Raw genomic sequence first — 24,477 nt, 5'->3', positions numbered from 1 at the left:
TATACACTCTGAGAAACAGGTAAATTAAAAATGTGTCTACAAATGCTGCTGCTGCTAAGTTGCTTCAGTCATGTCTGACTTTGTGCGACCCCATAGACGGCAGCCCACCAGACTCCCCTATCCCTGGGATTCTCCAGGCAAGAACACTGGAGTAGGTTGCCATTTCCTTCTCCAATGCATGAAAGTGGAAAGTGAAAGTGAAGTCGCTCAGTCGTGTCCAACTCTTCGAGACCCTATGGACTGCAGCCTACCAGGCTTCTCCACCCATGGGATTTTCCAGGCAAGAGCACTAGAGTGTTAAGAAAATTATAAAGAGCTACCATTTTGGGGGTCTTCCCTGTTGGCTCAGTGGTAAAGAATCTGCCTGCCAATGCAGGAGATAGGTGTTCAATCCCCAAGTCAGGCAGATCCCTCTGGAGTAAGAAATGGCAATCCACTCCAATATGCTTAGCTAGGAAATCTCATGGACAGAGGAGCTGGGCGAGCTGCAAGTCCATGGGGTTGCAAAAGAGTTGGACATGACTTGGTGACTAATCAGCAAGAACAAACATTTATTATTTTTTATGTGACATGCCCCACTGTAAGATAATATTGTCCACAAAGTATGAGAAAAGAAACCAAAGACCAGGGAAATGAATGTATGTAAAGTCACATGATTAGTAATAAATAGGAGGATTAATACCTAGATTTACCTGCCTCCAGAGCTGCCTAGATGTAGTCAATGCCTCCCTAGTGTTATCCACTAGTACCTGGTCAGTAGGATGGGAAATAGCTTGGCCAGCAATGGCGTCAATATCAGAGAACTTGACCTGCGTTGCATCATTCCAGTGGGTCCAAATTCCATGTTAGCCAGGTGATTTTGTAAGGTCACAGAAGATAGACTAATATACAATTTGGAAATATTATTAGCCTCTTAAGCTAGATCATCATTAATATTTAGGGCATATGTATTAATACCTTATGTCACAAACATATTGACATAATACATTATGTCACAAACAATTCTTAAACTTTTTAATTAATGAGTTAAATGAAACTTATTCCTAATGTTCCTAGTCATATACCTCCCTTGCCTATTAAAAAGAGTTCCCTTAGAGGATAAATTACTAAATTGTCCTTTTAGGGGAATTTGATCTTTGCTAGAACTGAAAGTGAAAGTGAAGTCGCTCAGTCGTGTGCAACTCTTTGGGACCCCATGGACTGTAGCCTACCAGGCTCCTCGGTCCATGGAATTTTCCAGGCAAGAGGACTGGAGTGGGTTGCCATTTCCTTCTCCAGAGGATCTTCCCAACCCAGGGATCGAACCCAGGTCTCCCGCATTGCAGGCAGACTCTTTAACCTCTGAGCCACCAGGGAAGACTAGAACTGAGGAATGGGCAAATGATTACATTTGTTTGAGTAGAACCCAGATGGCAAGAAAGAAGGTCTGGAAGGAAGAAGAGACACAGATGTGGTTCCATGAGAATATTGTTTGGGAAATGGAGTGAGATATAGTGGACCTGGAAATGTAGTGACCATCTCTTTGGTGGGTAGCAAGAGTAGAGAAGCACAGAGGATTCTAAAGATGCTATGTGATGCATTAAGAAGGCACTGTCATTCCCTTGACATTCTTAAAGGGAGGCTCCAAAATGTTTTATAATTGCTTTTAATTATTTTTGACTGATGGATGGGTCATGCACTGGAGTGGGTTGCCATACTGTCCTTCGTCTTTCGGGGGTCTTCCCAACCCAGGGATCAAACCCAGGTCTCCCACATTGCAGGCGAATTTCCCTCCATGTGAGACTATAGTTTAGACATCTGAATCTTGTTCTGGTTCTACTGAATCATTATTAAACCAAATATAAAATCAATTAAATTGAAAGGCTGCTTCAACAGCTATTTATACTTCCAAAATGCTTTTACCATGTGATGTTACAGCTGAAGAAGGAGCAATTTTAGAGCTAACTCCTGTCCAGGGAATCGTCCAGCATTAAAACAATGTCAGGGCTTTCCTGATAGCTCAGCTGGTAAAGAATTCGCCTGCAATGTGGGAGACCTGCGTTTGATCCCTGGGTTGGGAAGATCCCCTGGAGGAGGGTATGGCAACCCTCTCCAGTAGTCTTGCCCAGAGAATCCCCAAGGACAGAGGAGCCTGGCAGGCTGTAGTCCATGGGGTCACAAAGAGTTGGACATGACTGAGCAATTTTAGAGCTAATTGCTATCCAGGGAATTGTCCAGCATTAAAACAATCTCAAGACTGTTTTCATTGCCCATATCAATACCTACCATCTGAGGTTTGGATGGCATGAGGAGTGGAGCATAAAAGGCTCTCACCTTGTCAATCTCAGGTTGGTGAACCACTCCATATTCTGGATGTGTAATGATTTTCAGAGGAACTGTCATGGCACTCAGGACTCTTGACACTGGGGACTGCAGAATCATATAGCAAACTGAATTAAGATTAAATGACTGTAATCACTCAGAATACATTCTTTAATCACAGTGAAATTAGGGTTGCTATCAAAAGCAAATGATAGATAACTCCCATTGCTTTGAAATTAATGTTTAGGTCAAAGGAGAAATCACATTTGAAATTAGAAAATACTTTAAATTACAATGAAATGTGAAATATCATTGATAAGCATGTGGGGTACATTTAAAAATCATACCCAGAGAGAAATGTATAGCTTTAAACTTATATATTGACAGACAATTAAGTCCTAAAATCAGTAACCATGTTTGTATCTCAAGTAGGTAAGGGGAAAAAGTAGCAAATTAAACCCAAAGAAAGTAGAAGGAAAGAAATTATGAAGATGAGGACCAAAAAACCCCCCAAATGATGCATAAAGCCAACAATATCAAAGTTGCTTCTTTTAAAATTAACAAAATAAGATCAAGAAAAAAATTATCAATATAAGAAATGAAAAAGGATACACTGTAGTAAGTTTTAGCACATAATAAAGCAACAGAATATTGTAAACAATATTATAAATATTATAAACAATTTTTGAAGGCAAAAGTGACAGAGGCTCCCAAAGGCAGAAGTGGCCCTAAACCCAGGGAGTCTATTGCTAAAATAAAAAAGGAAGCAATGAATACTGGAGACAATTGGTGGTTTCTGCCCAATCGGTACCTGTGGCTGCTCATAACCATAAATGTTCTTCTTCACATATTAAAAGACACTCTGCAGCTCCCCTCAAAAAGAGACAACTCAAATTTCCATCCTGTGACTACATACACCTCCACAATCCAGGGACTCTAGGTCCACTTGCCAAGAATGTTTCATTAATCAAAAACGAAAGCCAGAGGTTCAAAGACAATCAAATACTATTATAGTTCCAACCTTAAGAGGGATGGCCAGGGGTGCATTTCAGGTGAAACTCTTGGACTGGAGCAAGAGGGACCAGAGCAAAAGCATACACCAGGGATTCTGGGCCCAAATGTGATGCTTCTTTGATCAGGAACCCATAAATAAATTATACACTCCCCCCCCCCCATACTCAACATGTAAAGGTAGAGAAAGATTGGAATAGACCCAAGGAAATAAAAGACAAAAAGCCCTCACTGTCACAAAAGGGAAGAATTGAAAGCATACAATCTTTGGTGGTGAAATGTGTTGGGCAGGAAAGTCACAGATTCCCTGTCCTGGAGTGAACTAATTTCTTGTTTAGACAGATTCTGTTCTCCAAAAGGCACTTCCTTGTTCTTGATGACTGATAGATTTGACCCCTACTTTATATGTTATTCCCTGTGGCTCCCCTGCTTTCTGCAGTGCTCATTTTCTGCTGAAGTTGGTTTTGGCACTCAGGATTGGCCAATCACAGTTGCTTATAAACAAGTTTCTGGTTTCCTTGCCTGAGCAATCATTGCTCCTTGCCTGGGAACAATCACTGGGACCAGTAATTCTGGGATGGTGAGAAGAGGCCAGGTGAACAGAACCCTTCAATTTTGTATTAATCCCAAACCAGTTCCTATTACCAACACACATCACCTTTGGAATTTCTCAAACATAGATTTCACAACTAGCTGGCTTTCACTCTTAATATGCTTTCATTTTCTCAATATATTAATATTCTTTACTGTTAAAGCCAAGTTTTCTGACTCTGTAGTATAACCAGAAAGTTACTTATGTATCCATATACTTTTTCAGACATTTTAATGGAATTTGAATAGTGGGAATGGGAAATTTAGGAAGTCAACAGTTCTCTCTCTTAAACTCTTGATACATTATGGTTTTTTCCTGTAGCATTTGTATTACTTTACATTTGTGTATTGTCATTCATTTTTGTATAGATATTATGGATTTCTTAGAGGAGTTACAAATGTAATTGGACTAACAGGAGGGCTCATTGCTTCCACTGTGACTGGAATCATCCTTAGTGAGGTAAGGAACATCAAGACATGGGTAGTTACTTTTCTAATATTAACTGTACAGAAAAAGAAGGTAATGCATATAAAAAATTGCAGAGGAGACATCATCAAGAGGTGAGTTATGAGATTCTGTGTCATATTAAACTTGGTCAAATCAGGCATTGCCTCCAAATTCACAGATGATACAATTTCTTTTTTGTAATATGTCAACTAATGATGCTGGTAACTTTAACTATTGGTTATTGAAACAGAGGTGGACTTCTGTGCTTTTTAACAATTAATGTGTGCCTTGATCAAAATAGTTAGTTGACTGGGTGAATGGTAATAAAAGTATTAAGACATGGTTTTGTCAGTAAAGGAATGAAAAATTAGGAACAAAGACAAGTTTAAATGACCAAACAAAACAGTTCTAAGAAGGCTGGCTTCTGTTTCCATGGACAAAGTTACCTGAAATTCTTCTTCTAAAAATACTTAAAATGCCTTTTCTGGTGTTGAAGGAAGATAACTACTAGTCTAGAATTCTACAGTCCATCAAAAAAAAAATCGCCATAAAAAATGGAGTTTAAATGCATCCATTTAAAAAAAAAAAAAAAAGAGTTCATCAAAAGTAGGCTAGCCCTGGGAAAAAAAAGCTAAAGGTAGTTTTTTTTAGAGAAAAATAAAATTATCCCAAATGGTAGATTAGAGATATGAAAAAGAAAAGAGGCAACAGAGATGATAAATAAATGGGCAATTCTGAATGAATATTGTATAAATTGATAGTATCATGTAAAGAAACTCAATTCCCAGAGCTGGTTGCCTGGGGGCAAAATCACTATAGTCACTATGGTGATTATTGGAAACCATTCCTCAACCATCACATTTACTCTGACTTTTCTTCTTAAGTCACAGATTATTTACCCACTAACTATTAATAATAAGTTTATTATTTGTTAGCTCAGTTGGTAAAGAATCCACCTGCAGTGAAGGAGACCCTGGTTTGATTCCTGGGTTGGGAAGATCCGCTGGAGAAGGGATAGGCTACTCACTTCAGTATTCTGGCCTAGAGAATTCCATGGACTGTACAGTCCATAGGGTCGCAAAGAGTTGGACACGACTGAGAGGCTTTCACTTTACTATTTGCTAGATTGGTTTATCTTTGACCAGGATTTATTGTTCTGATACGATGACTGTTGTAACACCTGAATATACTTTCTCCAGCCCACTGGATTCAAATGGCTGTACAATCTTTGCCAACATAATCTGATGACTTCTGTGGTTCCAGAACCTAATTATATATATTCAAAGAAATTTAAGTGCCTTATCAAATTTTAACAATCATGCTAAAGGCATGCCTGACCTTGAAAAGGGCTTCCCTTGTCGCTCAGCTGGTAAAGAATCCGCCTGCAATGAGGGAGACCTGGGTTCGATCCCTGGGTTGGGAAGATTCCCTGGAAAAGGGGAAGGCTACCCATTCCAGTATTTTGGCCTAGAGAATTCCATGGATTGTATAGTCCACGGGGTCACAGAGTCGGACATGACTGAGGTCACTTTCACTTTGACCTTGAAAAAAAATGTAAGGGAAAATTTCAGAGACTGAAAATGAAGGAAGGGCTTGATTCCAGAGAGGTAAATGACCAGCAAAGCCACTGGCTGCCTTGGGGAAATTGCCCATGCTGGGTGATCTATAGCTCCAGTTATTATGGACAAACAGAGCACAAGCAATAATACTCCCAAAACCACTCACAAAGAAGAGCCAAAATGAAAATGCTGACATAAAACTGTAATCACTAGGGACCATAAACTGATACCACTACTACCGTGTATCTACTAAGCTGAGAAATAGCAGTATACAGGAAAATCCTCCAAATGCTCTTTATCCCACAACTTCGGCAGCCCCTCACCATCATGTGTTAGGATTTATGGTATCAGAAAGGCTGAAAACATCACTATAACCATGGAGACTCCATGGTCAGAGAGGTGGCTTCAATAAAAAAGAACTCTTAAAGACCAGAGTGTGTTTTCTCCTCCTGAGCATGTAGCCCACTCAGCCAGTTCAGCCTTTCAGTGAACTCATTTGGACCTTCTGAGCTGACTTTCCCAAAAGGTGGCAAGAAACATGACTCCAGAACTGTCTGAAGTTGTCTCTGCCCAGTGAGGAAACTTGTCTCAGCCTCAGCTACAAAGGGAGAGGGAAATCTGAATAAAGACTCGTTTGAACATTTGAAACAATAAACCATTCACAAGGATTTGAGACCTTAATTCAAACTCTGTTGGGTCCTAATGCCATAAGCCAATAAATTAATTTCAAGTAGTCCACAGATGTCTAGAAAAAGTAAAATTTTTTTTTCTGAAGAAACTAACCCTAAAATTCAACCTCCAGAATTTCTTATGCATAAAGTTTTGGTGAATATGATTTCACAATCAATCAAAAATTACAAAATGCTTGAGGAAATGAAATGTCATGTGAGAGAAGAATAAAAACCACAGAATCAGATGAGATATTGGACATATATGTATATATTTAAAGAACTAAAAGGACTGAACATATAAGAAACATAAAGTTTAACAAAGAGTTAAATCTAACTCCTGGCAATTAAAAATATAAAATTAAAAATTCAGATTAAATACATCTAATAAGAGAATTTGTGAGGCTTCTGCTTCCATTCCAGAGAAGGCAATGGCACCCCACTCCAGTACTCTTGCCTGGAAAATCCCATGGACGGAGGAGCCTGGTAGGCTGCAGTCCATGGAGTCACTAAGAGTCAGGCACGACTGAGTGACTTCACTTTCGCTTTTCACTTTCATGCATTGGAGAAGGAAATGGCAACCCACTCCAGTATTCTTGCCTGGAGAATCCTAGAGACAGAGTAGCCTAGTGGGCTGCTGTCTATGGGGTCGCACAGAGTCGGACACGACTGAAGCGACTTAGCAGCAGCAGCAGTAGCAGCTGCTTCCATTCATTGGAAAGGTAAGGAATTTGGACCAGTTCTCTTAAGACAATTTAAAGGCCTGAAAATGTATAAAAACTTACATGCATAGCAATTTTATTCCTTCTATAAGGAAGTCAGTTCAGTTCAGTTCAGTCACTCAGTCACGTACGACTCTTTGCGACCCCATGAATCGCAGCACGCCAGGCCTCCCTGTCCATCACCAACTCCTGCAGTTCACTCAGACTCATGTCCATTGAGTCAGTGATGCCACTCAGCCATCTCATCCTCTGTTGTCCCCTTCTCCTCCTGCCCCCAATCCCTCCCAGCATAAAAGTCTTTTCCAATGAGTCAGCTCTTCACATGAGGTGGGCCAAAGTACTGGAGTTTCAGCTTTAGCATCATTCCTTCCAAAGAAATCCCAGGGTTGATCTCCTTCAGAATGGCCTGGTTGGATCTCCTTGCAGTCCAAGGGACTCTCAACAGTCTTCTCCAACACCACAGTTCAAAAGCATCAATTCTTCAGCACTCAGCCTTCTTCACAGTCCAACTCTCACATCCATACATGACTACTGGAAAAACCATAGCCTTGACTAGATGGACCTTAGTCGGCAAAGTAATGTCTCTGCTTTTCAATACGCTGTCTAGGTTGGTCATAACTTTTCTTCCAAGGAGTAAGTGACTTTTAATTTCATGGCTGCAGTCACCATCTGCAGTGATTTTGGAGCCCAAAAAAATAAAGTCTGACACTGTTTCCACTGTTTCCCCATCTATTTCCTATGAAGTGATGGGACCGGATGCCATGATCTTCGTTTTCTGAATGTTGAGCTTTAAGCCAACTTTTTCACTCTCCTCTTTTACTTTCATCAAGAGGTTTTTTCAACAGATAACCAAAGTCACATCTAGATATGGCATCAAGTTCAAAGTGCAGAATGTGTCCACCCCTTCATTGGGAGAGAACCCTCTATACCAGGGGCTACATGTTCTATCATTCTGTATATAATGGTAGCATAGCAATCCAATAGCTGCAATAAATATTTCCTTTCAGAAAAGAAGGATTGGGAGACAAACAGAAGCCATGGGTCCTTAGTTATGCTGACACAACCCCCAGGTGGTTCAATGGTAAAGAATCTGCCTGCCATTGCAAGAGACGTGAGAGTTGTGGGTATAATCCCTGGGTCAAGAAGATACCCTGGAGTAGGAAATGGCAACCCACTCCAGTACTCTTGCCGGGAAAATCCCACGGACAGAGGAGCCTGGCAGGCTATAGTTGATGGGGTCGCAAAAGAGTCACACAGACACCAATGCTGATGACACACTGCCAGGCAGACAGTTTGAGAGCCACGTCCTGGTGAATGTTTGAATCTTCTTCAATGAGGCTCTGAAGCAAATGAAGGTAGGGCTGGAGGGCCTGTGGAGTGGTCCCTCTTGATTAGTGTGTTTGGCATAGAGGAAGGTAAGTGAATCCATTTGTGGAGCAGAGGGCAGGCTGGGGAGTAATTATTGCAGATACAATAATTTTTCTGGTTCTCCTCTTGGGCATTTCCCACTTCCTTGAAGTTAGATATATTTTATATAACTTGTTTTGACCAGTGACACATGAGAGAAAGTGATATGTGTTCATTCTGAAGACAAGCATTAAGAATCAACAGACCACTTTCTTGTTTTGACACAGCAACTGGCAACAGTCAGAACAGCAACTACAAATCCATCAACCAGGAGCCAGGAATAAAGAGACATGGAGCACGATCTCTAGCCAACTTGCTATGAACCTTGTTGTTGTTGTTGAGTCATTAAGTTGTGTCCAACTCTTTGTGACTCCAGGCTCCTCTGTCCATGGGATTTCCCAGGCAGGAATACTGGAGTGGGTTGGCATCCTTCTCCAGGGGATCTCCCTGACCCAGGGATCGAACCAGCATCTCCTGCATTGGCAGATGGATTCTTTATCACTGAGCCCTGGGGAAGCTATGAACCTTTGGTTTAAATAAAAACCAAATCTCTGCCATTAAAAGCCACTAGGATTTGTGAGGGGTTGGGGAGTGGGTATTAGTATCTGTAGTATATAACTCACTTTATCTTGACCTATCTGGAGGATCTATCCAGAGTGAATCACATTAAAAAATATATAGAAGGTATAGAATATGTGGACTCAGGGAGAAGGCCCAACATACATTTAACTGGAGTTCCAGAAAAGAGAATAGGGCAGAAGTTAAATTTGAAGAAAAAGTGATTGTTTTCTAGTTTTACAGAAAGACAGCAATTCACACCTTTAAGAAACCCAATAATGACAAGTAGGATAAACTGAAATCCACAGTTGCATACCTCATAGAGAAATTATTTATATAAAATACATAAATATTATATAAATAAAAAAATAAATATATAACACACATACCTAAAATAGACATGTGAAGTGAAGTTGCTCAGTCGTGTCCAACTCTTTGCGACCCCATGGACTGTAGCCCACCAGGCTCCTCCATCCATGGAATTTTCTAGGCAAGAGTACTGGAGTGGGTTGGTATTTCCTTCTCTAGGGGATCTTCCCAATCCAGGGACTGAACCCAGGTGTCCCGCACTGCAGGCAGATTCTTTATCAGCTGAGCCACAAGGGAAGGCCTAACAGTTTCTTAGCAGTTTCAGTTTCTCCAGCAAAACTATCTTGTTCAAGTCTTAGCTACTTACAAGATATGTGACCTGGAAACACTTCTTAATCTCAGTGTCTCTAGCTGTAAATGCCTAAGATGACATAGAAACTTAATGGAGTTAAGGTAATTACTACATCAGATCATTCATGGGAGTATTAGATGTTTGTGTTCAATGCATAACAGCTATTAGTAGTTTTATTCTTATATACTTTTAAATCAGGAAAAATAAAAGTGTATTGCTAGCCATCCTATTGTTTAGCATTCTGAAAATGCTAGCAAACACACCTGTCAAAAAAACTAAATTATTGATATACACCATGTAAATGCAGAGGAAAAATACAACACTATGGACAGAGATTGTGATTATCTTCCTGGCAGGGGGTGGGGGGTGAAATCAAAGTTAGATAGCATAATGTGAAGAAAGCACAGTGTCAACTAATATTGCAAAACACCTATGAGTATTTTGAAAATTGTACAAAGTCCATATGAAGAAGACTGCACACTTATTGAGCAACGTCAGTGAAAATATTAGAAGGGAGATGCACATTAAATTTCTAGGTTGGACTTCAATTCCAAATGACAATAAATTCTATTAACTTAAAATTATCAAAACTTTTTTATCATTAAATTTATAAACACATCTTGGTTCTTTTTTTCTTCACTCTGTTTATTAGCTGTCAAATTTGGCATGTTTTAATTATAGAAATCATTATCATTAAATATATTTAATGTCTAGTTTGGCAAGAAACATTTTTTTCAACTTCTACTTTTAATTATATTTTAATTGAAACTGGTGATGATTTGGTCAAGTTCTGGAGAAAAAAAAAAAACACATTCTTTATAATAAAGTTTCATCTCAAACCAGAAGGAATGGATTGATTTCTTTAAAAACACAGTGGTGAGCCCACTTGAAAAAAATAATTACATTCTGTTCTCATATTTACCCCCAAGTTAATTATGGATGATAACAAATGTAAATGAAGAAAGGATATAATAAAGATACTAAAGTAAAATAGGAGTTAATAATTATTTAAACTTTAGACAGGACATCCATCCTTCAAAAGCATGACACCAGAGACCAAAATGCAATCACAATGCATTTTTACATTTAACTGCATAAAATTTAACCTCAGCTGATCAAAAAGTAAAGGGCAAAGTAGTAAACAAACCTGAAACATAACTGAAATTTAATGTCGAGTATGGATGCCAAAAATAAATTACCTGTGCATAGAGTTCACCAATATATTAAAATATGTACAACATCATGATTAAGTAGGCCTTTTTCTAAGAAAGTGAAGTGGCTCTATTTATTAATAAAATGTATTAATGAAACTGATCATATTAATAGGCTGAAAGAGAAAATGTATCAACCATTTTTATAAATAAGGAAAGGGTATTTGATAAATCTTATTCAAGAGCATTGCTGTGTTTGTAATTAATCACCAACCTATTTAAGCTTGTAGCAACAAAAAGTGAAAAACAACTTTAAAGAAATAAGGGGTGCTCTTATAAATTTTGCAAATCTAAACTCTGGATTACAAGTCAGTAACAGTTACAATACAGTCAAATATTTCCTAATATACAAACATGTTTATGGGATATTTCTGAATATAAAACCATATACATTCTTGGCTTTAGCACTATATTCATGCAATTTTATACATGAAAAGTTATATGTATGTAGACACAAACCATAAGTCAAATGGTGATTATCTTTGTAGAGTGGAATTTAACTTTTTGTTCCTTATTAAAATGTTTTGCCATGTTTAAATGACCTGCATCAAGCCTATATTAATTTTAATACTATATTTTAGATGTTACAAAACATAATAGTTTATAATTGTTGGCACTTTAATTCCTTAGGATGCAGAATCTCCCTGGCTTAAAATCTTCCTCCTGATGATAGCCAATAACATGATAAGCCTAATCTTCTACCTTATATTTGCTAAAGCAGAAGTTCAAGACTGGGCTAAAGAAAGACAAAACACCTATCTCTGAAGGTAAGAAGTGTTTCAATTAAGGGCAGATTTTGAAACTGTGGATGTAGGATAGAAAGTAGCTAAATGGCCTCTGAGCAAACTGTGGTGTTGCTGACTGAGATGGGAAAAAATAAGGGGTGCAGGTTCAGGGGAGTAGAGGGGGCCAGGTAAAGTCTGAAACTATTTGACACCTTGATGAAATGGCAGCCTGGCGGCTGTACTGCTCTAGAATTCTTGAGAGATATTGTGGCTAGAGAGAAATTTGGGAGTGTGGGCCTCTCTAACATTTAAAAGTGAGGAAGAGAGGTGGACTCTTGAAAGGGGAACTGAGAAGGGCCTTTGATGAAGTAGGAAGGATGGTTGGAGAATGTGGTATCTCAGAAGAAAACTGAAAAAGGTGGGAATGAGTACCGATGGCAAATGCTATCAAGGGGTCAAATTATGTAAGATTCTGAGAATTTATTAATTGGTTTGGCAAGAGGTACTTTAAAGATGATCCCGACTAGAATGGTTTTTCAAATAAATGATGGAGACAAAGGGTCCATTAAAGTTCAAAGGAGAATCTGATATTGTGCCTTTTTTTGTCTAAACTCCATCAGTGGTAAGTAAACAGTAGGAGAAATGTCCCTTCGTAGATTAGTTTAGCTAATACATCAATGAGAATTGATAGATGTAGAATATCCCTGTTTTACAAACCCCAGTGAATTAAGAGATCTAGGGTTGAGCATCAGGCTGTTATCACAAAGAGAGATAGACGTTTTATACCTCCTGGTGCAAGAACACACCACCACCAAGGTCTTGCTAAAAAGATCAAAGTGAATGTGGTCAAACCTCTGGGTACAGCTACTGTTTTGTAAAAAATACAGAGAACAGAGAATATGTTGAACTAAATCCTAAGGATATCATCAGCAAATCCAAACAGCTTTATAATTATCTTAAACAAATGAATCATCAAGAAAAAGAAGAGTGATGGAGGGGGAATCTCTAGATTCAGAGACTTAAAAGACATACAGTTTTCTAAAAATTGGCAAAACTAAAGTCTATTAACATGTGTGGGTGACAAATCTATAAAACATGTGTGGGTGATAAATCTATAAAGACATGCACAAAAGATGTTATGCCAGGGTCAGGACAGTCATTACTTTTAGGGGGAGAGGCTGTGATGGGGATAAACTACATGGAAAACTGCTGGGATCCTGGTGATAGTCTGCTTTTCATGTCCATGATTAAAAGAGTGTTCACTGGGCTGAGACTTCCGGGTTCTCTATAGAGAGTATCATGCCGTCTGCAAATCATGACAGTTTTACCTCTTCCCTTCCAATCTGAATACCTTTTATTTCTTTTTCTCATCTGATTGCTGTGGCTAAGGAAATGGAGACAGCAAAATAGACAGCCCTCTAAAGGAAAGCAGAGAAATGGCATGGTACAGCAGGGAAATTTTACATGTTTGTTGTTTTAGAATTAGATGTAATAGTATATCAGCTGATGGTATAATCCAATAGTGAGGTTTCACAGCGTTGGAGAGAGAATGGAATGCACATGCAGAATTAAACCACTTGAATTGCCTGGACATATATATACTATCTGAGACTCAGCTTGAAACGGTGGCTGAGGCCCTGTCCACAGAGAAGCCAGAAAGCATGGCACACAGGATACAGGCATGCCCCGGTGGGCACTTGAGGTAGAGCTCTCCTTGGAGATGTGAGCTTCTGCAAGGCACAGCCTAATTGCTTTACTCATTCAAGTCATCCCAGGTCTTCCCCAAGGTCCCCTCTTCCTCTCCCTGAAGAAACTATCATGACAGAGACTGGTAAAGGGGCTCTGGCCAGCATGTGCATGTATACATCACAGATGAAGAGAGGCTTGTCTTCCTGGTGCAGGACCCCTGGGCTGGGGAGCCCAATGTGGGGCTCAGAAACACTCACTCCTTAAGGAAACCTCTGACTATAATTATTCTCCAGTTTGTGGGTAGCCCACCTGAGGTGATGGGACTTGTTATATAGTGAGTCCACCCCTCCTACGTATCTCATTTTGGTTCTTCTTTCTGCCTTTAGTTGTCAATCTCTTTCTGATAGGTTGCAGTCTTTTTCATAGATGATTATTCTGCAAGTAGTGATTTTGATGTGCTTGTAAGAAGAGGTAAGGTCTTTCTACTCCCACATCTTGGTTGATCTACAAGGTTTTCACTTAAGAAAGAAGTTGAGAGAAACTGAAAGAAAAGGAATCCACATTGGAAAAGGGTAAAATTACCATTATGAGTTGATGATACAATTGTTTACCTAGAAAATGTAACTGGGTTGGCTGGAAAGCTACAGAAAAAATAAGTGCATGCATTAAGTTTCCTGACTAACTTATTAATACAGAAATATTTTTTCATGTTGAATGGCAATAACTAGTTAGAAAGTTTATTGAAATTTATTTAGTTAGAAAAATTATTGAAATGATCCAAATGATGGTTGGAGGAAAATTTGATCATTATTAATCCAATATTAACTTGACTTAGTTTGCTAGCACCAAGAAATTTCCATAAATGGTACACTCACAAAAATTCATCAAGATGCATTTATGCTCAAGATTGCTGATTAGAAATGGCAAAAATTTGGATCTGGAATTAAACATGTCTATCAATGTCATCTTTATTAATACATTTTGTAGGTGAATGGAATATAACTAGCAGTTGAAAAATATGGGATCTCATACAAATATTTTAATATAGAAATTACTGAGGTCATTGTTATGAATAAGCACGTAACAGCACTAGGATATATTTCATCAGTTCAGTTCAGCTCAGTCGCTCAGTCGTGTCTGACTCTTTGCGATCCCATGAATCACAGCATGCCAGGCCTCCCTGTCCATCACCAACTCCTGGAGTTCACTCGGATATATTTCATAGGCATTAGCAAAAGTTCCTCTTCTGTTTCCAAGGTACAGAGTGGGCACAGCTGTGAAAACAATCACACTACTCAGACCCTATAAATCTCACTTGTTTGCATATATTTGATGTATTAAATACTGAAAGTTATAAGAGTTTTCCGTTATGGTTATTTCTACTTATTTCTGTTTATCTCCAAGCAGTCATTAATGAATATTCTGAGATTATATTACAATTTCCAAAAGATTTTGACAAGTTAATTTTGTAAAGCTCTCAGCCTTTTCCATTTTATGGTTTTTACTCTTAACTGACTTTCTGATATTGATATTGCAACCTCAAACTTTGTGCATTTGTGCTTGTTTTAGATTCCCAGGAATACTTTTTCATAGCCTTTATATTCCACCTTTCTGAGTCATTTCACTTACATGTGTTTCGTACGAAGGATATATAGTTGGGTTCAGTGATTTCACCCATTCCGAATGTTGTCTATGTTAGCTGAGTTCCAACTGTATTCATTCTAATTAGAAATAGACTTCATTTTCTGTCATTTTATATTCTCTCTGTCCTCCTTTTCTTCCTGCTCCCTTGCCTGCCTCTACTAATTTGGAAGTTTTATGAAATATTGTAAGTTTGGGTTGTGTTTATACTCTAATTAAATCTTCTTTGAAAATGTGGTCATGTCCCCTTACCTTGCCATATTCTTTTTCTGCCTTCTTTTCCCTTCCAAAATATCTAACATACTCGACTTTTCTAATTACTTTTCCCTGGCGAGGATCGATTCTCCCAGAGATTGCAATTCCTCAAACATGTTGTGGATAGAATTTCCTCAATATTCCTGTTTACCTGGTCGCTGTTTCCATCTTCCCATCAGGCTGCTGTTGGAGAGCCAGGAGTTGAAATCTGCTTTTCAGACCCTAGGCTTAGACAGCTCAGGGAACGCAAGCTCCGGTACTGTGATAGTTCTGGAGACGTTTTCCCAGCCTTGTCTTCTGTTTTGATGTGCTACTGTTGTTTCTTCCCTCACCTACGTCTCAAGGGCTGTCAGCCGTTAGGCAGTGCACGGGCGTCGTATTTCTGGAATCGGCAGTATTTCTGGCGTCGGTCAAACTGACACACTGTTGCAAAGTTGGTCAGTCTCCACTTCCCATCTTCATTTAAGAAACTGAGGGAAAAGAAGAAAGAGTTGAGTCACAGCCACGTGTTTCTCCTCCAACCCAGAAGCCACTGCTAAAGGGCATGAGACGCCACAATTGCAAGGGTCTATCTTGTTCCTAGATGCACTTCTTCCTGGTGGAAGGATATAGCAGCCCCTGGACCTGGGGCTTACCCTCTCTTATTTCCAGAGGAATGCACCTACCTTTTCAGTCTGGTATCCATCTGTGAGTTGATGTCCGATGTCACTTTTTTATTTGGTTCTCATTGTTTTGAATTTAGCAGATACTCTTTATTGTTTGGGGCATGATGTCGTTCTCCAGTATTTATAATTTTTTGATTTTGCATCTTTGAATGTATTTCAGTGGGTTCCAGATATAATAGTTGTGTAAAGGGACATACATTCTGCCTGTGAAGTCCTTTAGACCAAGCCTGCTTAACTTTTTTGTGATGGGCCTCAATTCAGAATATAATGCAGAGAACTCCAAAGGAGAACAGTTATGTTGAAAGTCATCAAAGATATTTAAAAGCATGTTTATGATCATACATATGCTCTTTTATTAATTCATTAAATAATGAGAACTACCAGCCTAATAGAGCTACTGTAATTTCAAAATAGTGTTGAGCAAAACAATGTATTTTGAGACTTTGAGATATTAATTACTGAAATGTCATAAGAAAATATCTGTGATTTCATATGGTATCGGTCATCAATACTGCTATTACTGTGGTTTGATACTTACATTCATAATAGAAATGTTGAATTTCAACCAGAGGTTGGGGATATAAAGATGTAACTTTTTCTATAAAGTTCACAGATCTGAGATTAAAAGCCCCTGCTTTCTAATATTCAACCAGATAACAAATTTTTACAGCATTTTTATAAGTACTGAGAAGTCAGCTACATCATCAGGACTTCTAATTCTAAAAGAGCTTTACATTGTATTGTGTGTGGTGAGGTGTGTATTTTGGGGGTGGAATGGGGAGAGAAGATGAATGATATATGTATTCTGAAAGTTAAGACAATTCCAGGTCCTAATTAATAGACCATATAGAACATGAAAGAGGGTAGCATGGCAGTGTCCAGGAAAGTTGCTTTAGCTAGAGGTCCAGGAGGTGACATTTGTGTTCAGTAATGAGAAGAGTCTCGTGACAATCAGGGGAAGGAGTGCTTCAAGTATCAAAAATAAGCAAGGAAACAACCCAGAGGTGGGAGTGAACTGAGTCTGCCTAACAGGGAGAACAAGAGTGTGCTGGGGCTGGAATCTAGTGAGTGACAGGAAATGAGATTTGGAATTAGTTAAAAGCCAGATCCTGTGGTGCTTGCAGATCATGTGAAGGACTTGGTTTGAATTTAATTCTGTTTATAATTGAATCAATTAAATGCTTTTGAGGAGCGGAATGACTTGCCTGATTAATGCTTTATAGAGATCCTCTGGCTGCCTTCTAGGAAACGGTCTCTAGGGAAACGAGTGGAGGCAGGGAGACCAGATTGAAGCTGTTTCAGAAATTCATTGCCAAAGATGCTGGTGGTGTGGACTAGGATGGAGGCAGAAGAAATGGTGAGAAGCAGTTAGATGTAGACTCTGGAGGCAGAGCTAGGCAGACACGGCAGGGAGATTATGGACTGTGCAGGAGAGAGACTCTTGGGATGGGACCTAGATTTTGGCATTAGCAACTAAATGAATCAGGAAGTACGTTCCACAGAGCTCTCCGAATTTCATCCATGGTGTGTTGTCATACTTGTCTTTGCCACCTTACTGGTTTCCATCGTGGAGATACTGTTGAACATTTCCACCAGCAATGTCTGAAGGTTCCAATTTTCTGCATCCTTGCATTTGTTGTTTCCTATTTTGTTTTTGTTTTATTATATTCATCTCACTGGGTTTGAAGTGGATTTATTTGGTTTGCATTTTCCTAATGATTAATGGGGCTTCCCAGATGGCTCACTGGTAAAGAATCTGCCTACCAATCCAGGAGACCCAGATTTGATCCCTGGGTTGGGTTGGGAAGATCCCCTGGAGAAGGAAGTGGCAACCCACTCCAGTATTCCTGCCTGGGAAATCCCATGGACAGAGGGGTCTTGTGGGCTATAGTTCACGGGGTTGCAAGAGAGTCAGACTTCACTGACAACAGTGATTAATGATGGTGAGCATCTTTTCATTGCATTGCCAGTCATTTTTATATCTTCTTTGAAAAAATATTTATTCAAGTTCTGCTCATTTTTCAATTGAATTGTCTTTTATTGTTGAGTTTATATATTCTAGATACTAGATCTTTATCAGATCTGTGATTTGCAAATAGTTTCTCCCATTCTGAGGCTGTTTTTTTTTGCTTTCTTGACAGTGTCCCTTGGCCACCCAGAAGTTTTTAATATATATGAAGTCCACTTTATCTATTTTTTCTTTTGCTGCTTATGCTTTTGATGTTATATATCTAAGAAGCCATTGCCAACTCGGAGGTTGTGGAGATTTACCCTTATGTTCCCTTCTAAGAATTTTATTGTTTTAGCTGTTACATCTAGACCTGTGACCTATTTTTATCTATGTTAATTTTTGCAAATAGTATGAACCTAGGGATCCAAATTCATTCTTTAGAATGTAGCTATCCAGTTGTCCCAGGACAATTTGTTAAAAGACTGTTCTTTCCCCACTGAATGGTCTTGGCATCCTTGTCAAAAATCAGTTGATCATGGACACATTGGTTTATTTCTAGACTCTGAATCCTATTCCACTGGTCTATGTGTCTATCCTTATGCTAGTACAACTCTTGCCTTGATTACTTTTGCTTTGTGGAGAGTTTTGAAGTGTGAGTCCTCCAACTTTATTCTTTTTAAAGATTGTTTTGGCTATTCTGGGTCCCTTGCAATTCTGTATCAATTTTGGAATCACTGTCAATTTCCGCAGAGAAAGTGCTGGAATTCTGATAGAAATTGCATTAAATCTGTGGATCAGTTTCAGGAGTTTTTCCATTTTACCAGTATTGACGTCTTCCAATCCATAAAAATCAATTTTTTTATTCATTTAAATCTCTCATTTCTTTCAACAATTTTTTTTTTTACTTTTTGAGTATAAATCTTACATTTCTTTTGCTAAATTTATTCCTAAATGTATTCTTTTTATGCTACTGTAAATGAAATTAGTTTAATTTTTGGATTGTTTGTTGCAAGTCTGTAGTATATGTGTATTGATCTTGTACCCCAGAACTTCACTAAACTCATTTATTAGTTCAAACAATTTTTTAGCGATTCCTTACAATTTCTATATAGAGGATTATGCCATCTGTGAATATGGTCTGATTTCTTCTCTTATAACCTAGACGCCTTTTCTTTCTTTTTAAAATGATTTTCTTTATATATTTTTAGCTGTGCTGGGTCTTCGTTGCTACATGAGCTTTTCTGTAGTTGTGGTCAGTGGGGGCTACTCTCTGGTTGTGTTGTGCGGGGTTCTCATTGTAGTGGCTTCTCCTGTTGTACAGCACGGGCTCTAGGGTGCTCAGGCTTCAGTACTTGTGGCTCCCAGACTCTAGAACAGAGTTGTATCACACAGGCATAGTTGCTCCACGACATGTGGGATCTTCCCTGATCAGGGATAAAACCTGTGTCTCCTTCACTGACAGGCGGATTCTTTACCACTGCCTTCTAAAGGAAGACCCTGCCTTTTATTTCATTTTCTTGCCTACATGCCCTGTCTAGAACCTCTAATAGGATATTGAATAGAAGTGGCAAGAGTGGAACACCTTTGTCTTGTTCTTGACCTTAGGGGGAAAACACACGTTTTAAAATTCTTTCTAAGCCTGTCTCCAACTCCATGCTCACAAGGTTTTTACTTTTATCTAATCCTAAATGATTTTAGAACCATCAGTTCAGTTAGTTCAGTCACTCAGTCATGTCCAACTCTTTGCGACCCCATGAATTGCAGCACGCCAGGCCTCCCTGTCCATTACCATCTCCCGGAGTTCACTCAAACTCACGTCCATCAAGTCAGTGATGCCATCCAGCCATCTCATCCTCTGTCGTCCCCTTTTCCTCCTGCCCCTAATCCCTCGTAGCATCAGAGTCTTTTCCAATGTACTGGAGTTTCAGCTTTAGCATCATTCCTTCCAAAGAACACCCAGGGCGGCTTTTTAAAAAAGCATATCCTGAATAATATCTGTAACGTACCCTAACACCTCACTTTGGAATTTTATAGCTGTTGTACATGGCCACCTATAGCTAGTCTTCAGTATAACATTGTTATATAGCCTCTTAGAGAATTAGTCACCGTACATTTGGCCAAATACAGGGCATCCCAGAAAAGAGGAAACAAGAGAAACCTTTATTTCTTCCAATGGACTATGGGCACTTAAAGGAGTGACATTTTGGTGAGGGATACAAACTTTTTTCTCAGTCATAGGTGAAATACCTGTGTTACATAGCATTTTCCCTGCTGTGGAAAAAATGCATCAAGATTGCCTACCTTAAAGAAATGTTTATATTCAGCTAACATGTAGAAACACATGTTTTCTTATTGGGTACTTACTGAGAGTTATTAGGCAGGGTAACTGTTTCTACTGGGAAACCCAGAAAATGTCTACTTGTGTGAATGGCCATGTTTCAAGTGTGCCTTCCTCACTGTTGCCCAGATAGGCTCCCTGATTGATACCCAAAGCAAGCACCTTGGCCACTTTCCTTTTTGGGTTTTGGAAAACATTACAGCAGATGAATTAATCTGGACACCTACTAACCAGATGAAACTGGGTTTCCGTCCAGTTTTCCAGATAGCACTGTTACAGTTGCCACAGGCGTTGGTAGCTTGCTCTTTGAAAGGACTGGGATGCTTCTGAGTGGGACCAGTGTGTGTGGTTGGTGGAGGGTCACAAGAAGTTTCATTGTTATTTTCTTTGTAATAATATTAGTTACAGAGAATGGGAATTTGGGCAAATACAAAAAGTGTGCCTTGTGAATGCTGTGGATAAAATGTGTTCTTATTAGGGAGGGAAGCAATATTAGACTACCTGCATCCCAGCCCCCAAGAGTGTGCAGTGTCTTTGTTTTCAAGTTACAGCATAGGTCTAGAGCAGATGGTGGGTGACTTCATACCACATGCCTGGACCTGGAAAGATATTGACATGGAAACTTGTGAGAGTAGGGACAAGGAAGGAGGACAAAATCACACCATTTTTAAGTCAAGAAGAGAGAGTGTAACAAACTCCTAGGATAACCTGTAATTCGGACAAAGGAAACAACTTGAAAAAATACACTAAGTGGGACTATTCCTTAGAACTGTTATATAAAACTTTTTATATCCACTGGCTATCAGGGCTTAGCAGTGACATTGTGTGTGCTTTTTGCTTTTTCTACACAACTTAGTGTAAAACAGAGTGTTTAGAGAGCCTGAGACTAAACTCCTTTTGTAGGGGAGAGGGACCAGCACCTGAGTTGGGACTGAGGGTCATTGACTTCCAGTCACCAACCCAAGGAGGAAGATGGCATGGAGAGTCCAAGGAAGCCAGTCCCCACCCCCACCTCCTGCCACCATGCACATGCCGTGGCCATCTCTTTTGTCCATGTGTTGTTTATAACACATCTGAAATTTAAACTCAGATTTATTTGTCTTCTATTCTGCATTAATTGCTTTATAAAAGATAGTGAAATAAACCAAAAACAAGCACAAGAAGATAAGATTTTATTCTAAGACTTTGTGAAAGAGCTTTTCCACAATTTGCAGCTCTTACTCCTCCATGTCCTAGATGTATGGGCTACTGGAAAATTGAAGAAATTTTCTGTGCTTAAGGACAGCCTTAAAGTAAGGGACAAAACTATTAGGCTGGCCAAAAAGTTTGTCCAGTGTTAAGTAAAAATAAAAGACACATTTTTTTTTTAATTTTCACCAAGAACTTTATTGAATAATGTATTGAATTAACAAAACTTTTTGCCAACCCAATATAAGTCAGGCCCAGAGAGAAATCACTTGTTTTCAGAAGCAACTAAAAGTGACAGATTAGAAAGAAATAAAAGGGCCTAGAGAAGGAAAAGAGGTGAATAAAAGCAGACATGGTTGACTCATAAATAAACAAGAAACTCTGTGCCCTGATGGCAAACATCTTAACCATCACCGATGAGAGCCTGAAGTTGACTGTGTGATGGCTATGGAATGGAGCAGACCTAGTTTCTCAATATCTAAATATCAGATGAGATAAGGAAGAGAGTCTATGGGTGTAAGTGATTCTATTTTGTAAAACAAAGGGAGTTAAAGAAAAATTGGATCAAAATAGGATCCTTTTTCCCCCATCATTTCTTTCCTAACTTATGTCTCATATCACCCCAAAGCCATTTCATTTCTGACTCATACAGGGATTCAACAAGTATTTCATACACACACACACACACGTTTATTAGCACTAACTGTGTACAAGATGCTAATATCTTCTGTGTTAAAGATATTACAAAATAGTGTATGTCATGGTTCCTAAACCTTAGAAATTTACAATCATACTAGGTAGAGGGGACTGTCATAAATGAAACAGTTGTGGAATAATGTGTAACACTGGCATTACTCTGTGGGAGGTGATCACCTTGCCTGGCTACCTGCAGGATGTGTCACTCCTTTTTGGTCCTCTTGTCTGACAAGAGCACTTTAGACCTTTCTCTTACCCCTTCCAAATAGGAGGCAACATAGAATAAAACCACTTGATGGGCCTTCCCAGCTCCCTCCTGCCACCAATCTTTTCTTATTTTATACCATATTTCTAGAACATTCTCTCCATCCACCTTCTGTATCAATTAACTATTGTTCTTCAGATCCTAGCAAAAAATTGAAACTTTGTTATGGGGGCCCTTCCTCATCTTCAGATGTGTGCATATGCCTTTATCATTCACTCTCATAGCCTGGTGTACCTCTCATGATGTCATTCCACAGACATCGCACATTCATTTGAGTGGTATTTTGATTCAAAGTCATCCACCCTCCTGAGAAGTTGAAGCTATATCTGGTTTTGGTCTCTGCCATTGCTCCATGTTATGTGTTGATGAATATTTATTTAGTGTTCATGTTGCCCACATGAGGGATTAATGAAAGCAGATATACCATATATACTGTCCAGATATTTGGGATGGAGTCAAGCCAGCACAGGAATTGTACTCATTTTTGGAAGACATGTTAACAGGTGAATATTAAATGAGGCCCTCTGAAGGCAGGTAGAGTTCCAGCATAGGAGCAGAGGAAGGACATCAGAGACAGGAGTGGCAGCATAAACAGGTGTTTGAAGGAATAGGGGAGAAACTGGACAATATCTGTTCACCAAGATTCAAGGGATCTGCATGGTGCTGCAAGCCAGATGTGAGGCAGAGGTCATGATGGCCAGAAAGAAGGAAAGAGCTGACCCTGGAGAGGACCCCAGCACTGCAGTATTAAGAAGGGTTTCTGATTCCAAAGCTAGCCTCCATAGAAAGCAAGTTGTCTGAAATAGCTGAAGTCTACTACCCCACCCCATTCATTGCAGGTATGTTTCTTACTCTTGTTAAAATGGATTCAGTCATTTTTTAAAAACTTTTTATTTTGTATTGGAGTATACCTGATTAACAATGTCATGATATTTACAGGTGCACAGCAAAGTGACAGCCATGTGTGTGTGTGAGAGAGAGAGAGTGTGTGTGTGAGTGTGTGCGTGCATGCTCAGTCGAGTCTGATTCTTTGTGGGCCAATGGCCTGTAGCTCACTAGGCTCCTCTGTCCATGGGATTTTCCAGGCAAGAATACTGGAGTAGCTTGCCATTTCCTACTCCAGGGGATCCTCTTAATCCTGGTTCGAACCTGCATCTCTTGGATCTCCTGCATTGGCAGGCAGATTCTTTACCACTGCACCACCTGGGAGTATCCTAAAATGGATTCAGTCTTTAGTGTCCATTCTGCTTTGACATTTTTCACCTGGGCATCCTATCCAAGCCAAGCCTCAGAATGGCCCTGTATCCCTCCTTACTTAATTCCCTGCTCTGTCTTCCTGGTCCAGGACTTTGGATTTATACACTGTGGCTTCCATTGTTTGGGGCTTTTTTTTGATAGTAGTGCTCAGGATTCATCTTCTGGATGTTTGGCTACAAGTCCTATTGTGATTCTCAGTCTTCACTCCCCATGGTTCTGGTGGCCTCTTTTGCTTTGGTAAGAAATTGTCCTCTAGCCTCTCTAGCTTATATCTGGATAACTAAAGAAAAATTGTTTCTCCATTTACAACACTGTTGCAATGGCACCCCACTCCAGTACTCTTGCCTGGAGAATCCCATTGACTGAGGAGCCTGGTGGGCTGCAGTCCATGGGGTCGCTAAAGGTCGGCACGACTGAGCGACTTCACTTTCACTTTTCACTTTCATGCATTGGAGAAGGAAATGGCAACCCACTCCAGTGTTCTTGCCTGGAGAATCCCAGGGACGGGGGATCCTGGTGGGCTGCCGTCCCTGGGTCACACAGAGTCGGACACGACTGAAGTGACTTAGTAGCAGCAGCAGTAGCACAGCAAATGTGGCTTTTCCACACCAAGCAGTTCTCCAGTTCTCTGTGGACACCAAGATCCTACTTAATTCAATTTTGATAACAG

At 39.5% G+C, this 24,477-nt stretch overlaps 1 protein-coding gene across 1 annotated transcript in view; it reads left to right on the top strand.

The window, feature by feature from the left end:
- The window catches only part of SLC17A1 (solute carrier family 17 member 1), a 51,542-nt gene that overhangs the window by 23,954 nt on the left and 3,111 nt on the right, over window positions 1-24,477 (top strand). The window contains exons 11-12 of the mRNA XM_040250131.1: window positions 4,273-4,363; window positions 11,768-11,904. Coding sequence (XP_040106065.1) covers window positions 4,273-4,363; window positions 11,768-11,902 — 226 coding nt within the window. The 3' untranslated portion in view covers window positions 11,903-11,904. The remainder of the gene's footprint in view (window positions 1-4,272; window positions 4,364-11,767; window positions 11,905-24,477) is intronic.

Source organism: Oryx dammah, unplaced genomic scaffold, assembly GCF_014754425.2.
Source record: "Oryx dammah isolate SB20612 unplaced genomic scaffold, SCBI_Odam_1.1 HiC_scaffold_11, whole genome shotgun sequence".
Lineage (NCBI taxonomy): Eukaryota > Metazoa > Chordata > Mammalia > Artiodactyla > Bovidae > Oryx > Oryx dammah.
Note: the sequence above shows the minus strand (reverse complement) of the source record. Positions and strands in the feature narration are given on the sequence as shown.